The sequence below is a fragment of the Carassius gibelio genome, chromosome B14, assembly GCF_023724105.1.
Source record: "Carassius gibelio isolate Cgi1373 ecotype wild population from Czech Republic chromosome B14, carGib1.2-hapl.c, whole genome shotgun sequence".
NCBI lineage: Eukaryota > Metazoa > Chordata > Actinopteri > Cypriniformes > Cyprinidae > Carassius > Carassius gibelio.
The window spans coordinates 10552438-10562682 of record NC_068409.1 but is presented as its reverse complement, the minus strand read 5'-3'; the positions used below and the strand labels follow the sequence as shown (position 1 = coordinate 10562682).

Sequence of the window (10245 nt, the reverse complement as noted above, 5' to 3'; positions counted from 1 at the left end):
CAGCAATAATAATAACAATAATAATAATAATAATAATTTTATATATATATATATATATATATATATATATATATTGCATAATGTATGTGTGTATTTATTTATTCATTTAAATGTATTTTATTTATCATATTTTACTAAAATAACATATATATACGTACAGTAAAAAAATTTCTCATACGCTACAGAAACCGATCGCAACTTAAAGAACTACATTTCCCATGATGCAGTGTGATTAGTGCATAGTTCAGGGGTCAAAGTGAAGGAAAACGCGTGTCGCTGCTACTCGAATGTAGCGGAAATAGAAATATGCAGCAAAGTTTTTCCTAAGTTTCGCGCCCACCCTTTTTTAAACTCATCCTCATCCCAAACATGAACTCAAATATTACAGACGCCTCGCAGGACGAGCTGATCAAATTAATATATCACCATTTAAAGGACAACGGCTACAAGAAAGCAGCCAACGTGCTGAGAAAGCACGCGCCCCAGGTGCAGATATGTAACGTTATATTCATGTGTGTTCGAGAGAAAGCATGCTTGTAGATCAAGAAATTGTATTATTCCTGGCTTTTTAAAATGTCAAGAGAATTCAAAATAAAGCATTTCAACGCTTGCATTAGTGTAGTCGAACCTAATCTGATGCATTTACCAATACAAACTTATTTGGTGTTTATAACTCCAGAGCACACTGAAATCACTGCCTATCAGTGACAACACTAACGTTACAAGATGTCTATAAACCATAATACATTAGTTAAAGCTGTATTCATACCTCTGTAGTTGGCAATAACTGCATGCATGCGTTAAATATGACTTGAGTGGAAGAAACAAGCATGTTTTTAAACTCGTGCATGTAGTGCTAATGAACTTTGTCCTGTGGTTACTGATATTAGTGCACGGATAAAACTGTGCACCAGTTCACAGTGCTTTATTTGTTCTATTAAGGTTGATGTCAGACGAGCTCTGTATTGCCTGAATGCACGTAATGCTTGTATTAAATATGGCCTTAAATTACAGGTTGAAACTGAAGAAGTGAAAGCATCCTTGAGCGACATCTTTAAGAAGTGGGGAAGGTAAGACGGTGCATGTGTGTCTCTTGTTGTAGGCTTCAATGAAATGGTTTCAAACTAATTTCTCATTTTTCTTCCTTTTAACAATGTGACCCGTTCAGCTCAGATGATGGAGATGGTATGTACATCAGAGACTTTACTAAATATTATTTATCACAGCCCCCTCTGCTGGTAAACGAGTAGTTCATTTCAGTGTTTATATTGTGTTATGTGTGTTTGAGCAGTGTTTTTCTGACATTTGTCTGGAGCTTCCATGAGTCTGACATCCTAGTTTGTGTACCAATTTACTCATCCAAGATGTTTCTTCATGGAAACAGATTTGGCGTTACATCACTTGCTCACCAATGAATTCCCTGCGGTGAATGGGTGCCGTCAGAATGAGTCCAAACAGCTGATAAAACATCACAATAATCCACAAGACTCCAGTCCGTCAATTTATGTGAAATGTAAAGCTGCTTTATAAGAAACAAATCCATTATTGAGATGTTTTTGACTTCCAACCATCGCCTCTGTCTAAAATGCATGTCGTCTGTCCATATTATGGCTTTCTCCAGTGAAAAAGTAATCTTTCCTGAATCAGGGGAGAAATATGCTCAGATCAAGTACTTTTGACAGTGAAAACATTTTAAAACTGTTCTAAACAAATACGTAGGGGATTTTTGATGTGAGGAAAACTGGAAATTTACTTTTTTTAAATGGAGGAAGCACTGTTAGGGATTATGGATTCATATTTTTGCTAGAAGTGACGGTTTGAGGTTAAAAACATCATGATGGATTTGTAAAGTTGTAAAGACATTTAGTGACGTAATGCTACATTTCACCAAATCTGTTCTGATGAAGAATCAAACTCATCTACATCTTGGATCGCCTGAGGTTGAATACATTTTAATTTCTGGTAGAAATCTTATTTTAAATAGGAAGAATTTGAAGCTTTATTTTAGACATTTGTAGTAGAGTTGTGATCAAGCTGAACTATGATACTAACCCTCAGTTTCTTTAAGTTTTTATATTTTTGGTTGTTTGTTTTGTGTATGGAAAGTAGTGGATCCAAAAAAGTCTGCGAGCAGCAAGACGACTTCAGGATTGGCCAAAAAATCAACGGTATTTGATTTAAAACTGACCAAAATATTTGATATTTATGAATATATGAATATATCACCTGACATATTCATGACTTACCCCACTCCACAGAAACAGAAGAAAAAAGAAACCGTGACAAAACCGAGGCAAAGAAAAAAGTCGGTGCCTCCTTTGGCAGGGAACGATTCTGATTCAGACTCGAGTTTAGATGTGGAGAAGTGGAGGAAAATGGTTTCTCAGTTATCAGGTGAGATTTACATGAGATTAATACAGAAACATGAACTGTGATTATTGAAGTTTGTCTGTTGTAACCAGATGCTGATCGAGTGAAGATGGATGTTCTCTCGATCTTGGAAGACCCTCCGGTCTCATCTGCAAAGTCTTCAGCAAAGGGAAGGACGACAAAGAAGCCGGCGAGAGCTAAAAAAGAGGCAAACCCAGCCAAGAAGGGAAAGACCAGTACACCAGCAAAGAAATCGACTTCCAAACCTGACGACATTCCCCTAACAACTGACACAGCTGAGACTCCTTCAAAAAAGTCAAAAGACAAAGACTCTGTAGCTCTTTCTGAATCTCATGAAGTTAAGACACCATCCAAAAAGGCTGGGAATAAGACAAATAGTAGTATCTCAGGTCTTGATGTGGTTAAGACCCCTAAAAAAACAAAGGCTAAAGCCACGAACTTATCTGATACACCAGAAGCACACCATGAAATGAATGGACTCTTAAAAACTAGCAAAACAGCCTCTCCGCTGACCAGGACTAAAGAGGTTGGTTTAACAGATTCAGAAGCCAATACGACTCCTAAAAGAGTTCACTTTAAAAAAGATAATGGTTTGTCAGAGCAAGCTGAGACCAGTGTTTGCAAAGATATTGATACCTCAGAAACCAGCAGCATTGAAAATCCGTCTAAAAAGGCTAAAAAGAAGAAAAGCCAATCTGAAAGCAGTAATGTTGAAACTGACAATAGTCCCTTAAATATGAAAGCTGCTAGCAAGCTGCTAGAAACTGACGCTACGATGGACGCTAGCTCTGACCAATCAGAGACGCCATCAAAAAAAGTGAAAAACAAGAAGCCCGTTCCCGATGAGACTCCTTCAAAGAAGGTTAAAGCTAAGAAAACCCAAGGCCCTTCTGAGATTGACCAAGAAACGACATCGGAGAAACCCGATGCTTCTCTAGAATTCTCTTCATCTAAAAAGAACAAACTTAAGGCAAGTAAAAGCCATTCAGAAACAGTTGAGCCTGAAACGCCATCAAAAAAAGCTAAAGCCAAGAAAGTTAAAAGCACCGAAGACCCTGCCGAGGAGGAAACAACCGGTAAGAAGCCCAAAACAGCCACATCGGATGCTGATCTCCCGCGGTCTGACTCCACAAACAGCTCTTCGACGAAAAGAAGAAGCAAGGCTGCTGATGCTGTGGAGATCCAGAATGACGCTCCTTCAGAAACACCCTTAAAAAGTAGTAAATCTCAAGCGAAGACTGTAGATGGTGATGGTCTGGGAAATGAGGAAACCTGTAGTCACGATCTAAAAACTCCTTCCAAAAAAAGAAAACACAAAAGGGAAGAAGCGTGTGATGTCCCAGCACCGGAGGAGGCCATGCCTGAGCCCAAGAAGACCAAGAAAGACAAAGAGAAGAAGAAAAGCAAGGAGAGTGAAAACACAGATGCTCTTCAACCACCACCAGCAGCAGCAGCAGAAGAAGAAGAAGAAGCATCCGTTCCTGTAGAAACGAGTCAGAAGAAAAAGAGTGAGTCATTAAATACATGTATATCCTGGCTTGTGGCTTTATTTTACTGCTTCTTTCAGTTTTTGTTTGCTTGTGTTCCCTGGCACATTGAAATGACGTACAGAGAAGAAGAAAAAGAAGGAGAGAGATGAAGACACCGAGGAGATGATCCCTGATGATCCTCCTGTATCTGCTCCAGATGAGGAGGAGGTCGTGCACAGAAAGGTAGAGTTTGTGAATGAATTGCATGATTGAAATTGCACACAGTTTCTAAAAGAAAGTTTGCAGGTTTTCCTCCTTTGAAAAGTCTTGGAGATCGGTCTTAAGTGAAGTGTTCCTACAATGGCTCATTGTGTTTCTTAAATGGTATTTACTTGGTTTTAAAAAGTCTTTATCTTTATAAAAACCCGATGGAAACCCTTTATAATAATAATAATTATAATAATACAACTGATTTAGATGAATTGTTCTGTAAGTAATTTACTTGCATTGCTCTTTTATTGTCCAGAAAAAGAAGTCTTCAAAAGAGAAACGGCTCAGTAGTGATGAAACTCATGGAGTCAACAGCACATAACAACAGACTTCAGTTCACAATCTCGGCTGAAATCAGTATTTAACCTGAATGCATGCTCCGTCCTTATTGTATGGATCATGTTTGTTCATATGTATGTAAGTCACTGTTTTTATGTTTTGTATTTTTATGGGAAGGTACGTTTTGAGAAATATTTAGTATTGTTTTTTTTTTTTATTATTGTCTTTTTCTATTTTTGATAACTGGATTTCCTGTGATTAAGATGAATTTTATGCCTTTTGTATTCTTTTAAAAACTTTTTTTTTTTTTTATAAATCAAGAGATCCAAGGGAAAAAAAAACATTGTTTTATTTTCATTTTGGTCATATGATAGGTTTTTTAAAGATCAAATATTTAATTCTATAAATGTGTTAAAATGTATGCACATTAAGAAAAAAAAAGTCACGTTGTATATGTCATTTTTGATTCAAAATAGACATCAGATGGTTGAAATTACAACGGCCTCCTCTCATTCTTCACACAGAAATGCACGTCAGCTATAAATACATATGTTGGCATATTTCCTAGAATTAAAACAAAATATACATTTGGGTGAAAAATATATTGCATTTATTTTAGAAATTGCCAATTAATCAGAAAAGATAAAAAGTAACAGCCACATTTTCCCAGAAAATACTGTAATTTGTGAAATACTTTAATGATGCCTTTTAAATTGAAATAAAAGAAAACATCCCAAATACACATTTTAGTGCTTATTTTATTACACTATTTCCATCTTCAGGATGTTATACCAAACTTTAAGTATATGTTACTCATTTACTGCGTCATAAATCTACACCATCATTGACATACACCAAACTTTGTAGGGCAATCACCATACTTGGCAGATTGTCACGTCACTTTTCACTGTGAACACACACCTGGAGCAGTGGGCAGCCATTTATGCTGCGGCACCCGGCAATTCCTGACTCGAACTCACAACCTTTCGATTGGGAGTCCGACTCTCTAACCATTAGGTCACAACTCTCCTGTTATTAACTGTATTAAATAAGGTAATATATATTATTTAACATTTTATGAAACCTGTGGTGTCTTACCATAATAAACAGAAGTGTTAAAGTAGATTAACACTAAATAGATGCTAAATGTTTTTCAAGACAGAAAAAAAAGAATCACAAACCGACGAGGATGGGATTCGAACCCACGCGTGCAGAGCACAATGGATTAGCAGTCCATCGCCTTAACCACTCGGCCACCTCGTCGCGGCACCGCTATGTCGACTGGAACATCTTAAGGTTGAGGACACAATAGAACGTAATTCTGTTTAATTCTATAAAAACAGCACTGTATTGCTACCGTTACGTCTGTATACTTATACATTGGCACTGAATAATTATAAAGTAACATTATCTCTGTGTATGTATAAGCGTTATGTCCACCAGGTGGCGGTGTTGCCTTATTCCTTATAGACGATGCCTGCTGTAGGATGTTCAAGTCTTCTTTTTTTGGCAGAAGAGTTCTGAAAGCATGTTTCCTCATTACACAAGAGAAAACTGACAGCGGAAGCCTGACTTCAGACATGATCCCAATTTAAAGAGGTCATATGATGCGATTTCAATGTTTCCTTTCTCTTTTGGAGTGTTACAAGCTCTTTGTACATAAATAAGATCTGTAAAGTTGCAAAGACTTAAGTCTCAAATCCAAAGAGATATTCTTTATCAAAGTTAAGACTCTGTCATACCCCCCTAAAACAACTCATTCAAACACAACCCACATGTCTATGTCACTATGTGTAATGCCACCCGAATGTTCACGCAGAGAAAGGCGGCGTGGTTTCAATAACCAGTTAGTGTTGAGGCAGTCAGTTGGCCAATCAGAGCAGACTGTGCTTGTCAGAAGGAGGGATTTTGTAGAAAACGACATGTTTGAGAGAGGTGGGAATAAATACCTACTATACACCATAAAAAAACTAAAAAAAATCCCATTAAAAAAAAAACAGTAAAACTCCTGCAGCTGGGGCGCCGGGAAAATACCGTTATATAATGGGCACATTAAGTGAGGTAATTTTCCATAATTCAAAAATAATTTTTTTTGCTGTAATTATACATGAGATTTTCTGTATTTTCTTCAGCTTTTAATGTTTGAAAAGATGTTTTACATAAATATTGTGGAAAGTTAAGGAAAAAAAAAACATTAAATTATCATAAAGTTTTAACACTGAGAACACTGAGCTTTAATTCAAATAATCAGCCGTAAGTGCGAAAATGTGTTTTAATAATTTATTGACCGATCTGCAAGAATATACCAATAGTTTGTTCAGGACTGCAATTTACTAATATTTTTTGTCCAAAACTGCAACAATATACCAGTATAAAGATTATAGCACAACTGCAACAATATTCCAATAATTTGTCCATAACTGCAATAGTATAGAAAACATTATTACAAATGATCATAACTGCAACAATATTCCAATTAAAAAATAAGTTCAAAAGTTTCAATTAGATCACAACTGCAACAACAAACCAATTCAGTTTGCTCATAACTGCAACATATTATATATATATTTATATTTATATATATATATATATATATATATATATATATATATATATATATATATATATATATATATATATAAAACTGAAACAACACACAATAAAAGAATTGTTCAAAACTGCAACAATTCATCTCGAAAACAGATGATGCATAAACAAAAAAAAATTCAACCATGAAAGCAAATAATCAGCAAGTATTTTAAGTCTGTGACACTGTCAAGAATTTCTGCTAGGCAATATAGGAAGATCTGACACTCAAAGTTTTACTCCATCCTTTCATAGTCCGCAATCTTGTTAATCAGTGAAAGAACCTTTGGACTGACTGACGATTTCTTTCTGGATGTGGTCTTCTCCACTTTCGATCCCTTCTCGGGTTTCATCTTAAAAAGGCATCTGTTGAATAAAAAAAAAAAAACTTTAGTAATAAAACATGGACTGTAACATATGCTGTGAATATATAGAAAATAAAAGCAGAACAATAAGATCTTGCAAAGGGCATGCTTGTGGTGGATGTTGTGAAGAAGTATGTGAGAGGTAGTTGTGTGAGACAGACTGAGAAGGTTGTGAATGTAAGAGAGTGTGTTGTGTGAGGATAAGAGTTTGAGGATGCATGTAGGGCTGCACGATTAATCACATGCGGTTGTCAGATGTGTTTGCAGATGAATCCCATTCGATTATGAACAGGATACTGGGTAGCTTGTCAGTAAACTACAGCTCTGTGTATTAAATGTTGCTCGATTTGAAAACAGGTGATGGATGTTTACTACTAGGGCAGTCACTTTTGTGAAAAAATTATTTTCGATTTTTAAGACATAAGTGTTCATTTTCCAAGTCTAAAAAAAAAACGTTTTTCCTTTTTCAACGTCAAATAACGGACGAACGTAAAGAAAGCGCTGGAAAGGCACAAGTCAGCAATATTTCTTATTTATTGGCATGAAGTTTCGTGCAGAACAGCAACAAAAGTGCAACATTCTCGAAAAAATATATATGCAGAGGGGACGGCTGCCATCCCTTATGAAACAAAAATATACTGCAGTATATTGGAAAATATCATGTAATATATTAGGCATATATTCTTATATATATTTATTTTTTCCAATATATTGCAATATATTGAAAGCAGCAATCGTTTGTATATTTTGCAATATATTATATAATATATGTATCATCAATATATTATTAAATGTATTCAAATATATAAAATATTAGAAAATAAAAAGGGAAAATAATATATTACAACATATCAAAATATATTTTAAGAAATATATTGGTAAATATATTTTCCTTTCGTAAGAGATAACAAAAGAAAAACATCACTGCAGGCTTCAACCCGGCTGCATTTATTATTTAGGCAATTCAAAAATCTCCAAGATTATTTTAAATAATGATTAAATCCATTTCAAACAACTGTTCAAAAAAATTAAACTTTAAATGGACTTGAGAACAGGCCATGTGTGTTTTTGCATAAGGAAATGCACCAAAAGGCTAGGACCATTACAAATTTTTTGGACAGGAAAACAAGTCGATCAACATTTTGGGGTGCAGAGCAGAGCTTTTTTATGTCCAGCTGTTGAGAAGACGCGCTCCGACCGCACTGATGTCCCAGGACACTCAGGTAGGCCACAGCTGCGCAAGGTGGGGGTATTATTGCCAATTTTCCACCACAAAGCCGATCGCTGTCAGCTTGCAATGGTCCTTTTCATAACTCAGAATCTCCTGTAATTAGATGCGTGAATGAGGCGAATTCACGTCTACCGCGCCGCGAGACCTCCAGACGCGCATAAACGCGTCTTTACATTGACTTAACATTGAAATCATTCGCGCCAGACACTATTCGCGTTTGGTGTGAACGCACAGAGGTCGCTTTCAAATTTCGAATTTTCAAATTGCTGTTTTTTTCTGTCTAGCTTTCGCAACACATACTGCACTTTCGGAATTCTTTATTTTCTTTTTCTGCTTGTTTGTGAGTTTTGTTACATCTATTTTTTTATGGTTTAATTATTTTAAAATTAATAGTGTGCATATTTGGTTAAAATCGATTCCATATTTTCATTTTCGAAACTATTTTTGGTTGGTTTGATCGAGTGTGCAATCGATTTTCGAACCAAAAGTGACAGCCCTATTTACTACTAATCACAGGACCGGCTTTACTGACGAGACAGCGCGTGTGATTAATCATGTCGCCCTAGAAGCGTGTGTGGGGATGCGCGTGAGAGTGTGTTAGTGTGTGTGAGAGTGTGTGTGAGGATGCATGTGTGACTGTCTATGTGAGAGTGTTTGGATGTTTGTATCAGGATGTGTGTGTGAGAGTGTTTGTGTTTGTGAGAGAATGTGTATGTGAGAGTGTGTGAGTGTACGGATGCATTTGAAAGAGTATGTGAAAGTGCTTAACTGTGTGTGTGAAGATGCGTGTGAGAGAGTGTGTGTGTGAGAGAGTGTGTGTGAGGATACATGTGTAACTGTCTATGTTAAAGTGTGTGGATGTTTATATAAGAATGTGTGTGTGTGAGGATGCGTGCGTGAGAATGTGTGTGTGTGTAGGCATGTGTGGGTGTGTGTGTGACTGTATGTGTGTGAGAGTGTGTGTGTTAGAATGAGTGTATGTAAGGATGCGTAAGTCAGTGTGTGTTGAATAGGTGTAAGTGACTGTGTGTGAGAACCCGCGTGTGATACGTGTGAGAGTGAGTGTATGTTTTTACCTTTGCACAATCTCTTGCGTTTCTCCTTGGTTTCCTGGGTATGAAATGTTCAAGCAGTAGTATGAAGCAAACATCAGCTTCAGAGCGTTGCAGAGGATGGTGATGTGGCCGTTAACTATGACTTGGTCAACAGAAAACAAAGTTCTCTGCGGTCAAAGGGGGAACTTCCTGTTGTCATGCATAAGAAAAAGAAAAGATCAGTTCGTCCCCTTGGAATTATAAGGTTCTATCTGACATTATTGTCAAAACTGAGTTATTCACATATTCTTATTCGGTGACAATGTATTTACATTATGTGATGTTTTATTTTAAGTTGTGTACATTTTGGGATTTTTTATTGAAAAAACAAGACGGTTCTATCTACAGAAGTCTATGGAACACAAAAACTTTAAAGCTCAATATCTCAAAACTACTCAGAACGCAGATAGAACCTTATAATTCCAAGGGGACGAGTTACACTGTGAGAAACTAATTTTCCTTTAAATATATTCAAACATACCATACACAATTATGTTTCTGACAGCTAGTAACTTGACATGAAAAGGTCCCTGCCTGTGACACAGAAGATAACTGGCAAT

At 36.3% G+C, this 10245-nt stretch overlaps 1 protein-coding gene and 1 non-coding gene across 3 annotated transcripts; one reads left to right on the top strand and one right to left on the bottom strand.

Annotated features, from left to right (window-relative positions):
* The first annotated feature begins 243 nt into the window (after window positions 1-243).
* tcof1 (treacle ribosome biogenesis factor 1) lies at window positions 244-4547 on the top strand. Of its 2 annotated transcripts, none has more exons than XM_052575235.1 (8): window positions 244-486; window positions 1015-1070; window positions 1169-1185; window positions 2110-2168; window positions 2259-2394; window positions 2463-3899; window positions 4003-4103; window positions 4387-4547. In XM_052575235.1, the coding sequence occupies exons 1-8, from the start codon at window positions 370-372 to the stop codon at window positions 4450-4452; spliced, it is 1989 nt and encodes a 662-aa protein (XP_052431195.1). In that variant the 5' UTR covers window positions 244-369; the 3' UTR covers window positions 4453-4547. The 2 variants fall into 2 exon arrangements, with proteins under 2 accessions (XP_052431195.1, XP_052431194.1); XM_052575234.1 differs by having other exon boundaries at window positions 2107-2168.
* Window positions 4548-5590: 1043 nt separating this feature from the next.
* trnas-gcu (transfer RNA serine (anticodon GCU)) lies at window positions 5591-5672 on the bottom strand. Its single transcript has one exon. It is a non-coding gene; the product is annotated as a tRNA-Ser (tRNA).
* Between the last annotated feature and the right edge of the window lie 4573 nt (window positions 5673-10245).

Excerpts from the sequence above, each read along its gene's own strand:
- tcof1 (XM_052575234.1), top strand. The coding sequence starts at position 370 with ATGAACTCAAATATTACAGACGCCTCGCAGGACGAGCTGATCAAATTA. Across the intron at positions 487-1,014 it reads TGAGAAAGCACGCGCCCCAG|GTTGAAACTGAAGAAGTGAA; the intron begins GTGCAGATATGT and ends CTTAAATTACAG. Across the intron at positions 2,169-2,258 it reads GATTGGCCAAAAAATCAACG|AAACAGAAGAAAAAAGAAAC; the intron begins GTATTTGATTTA and ends CCCACTCCACAG.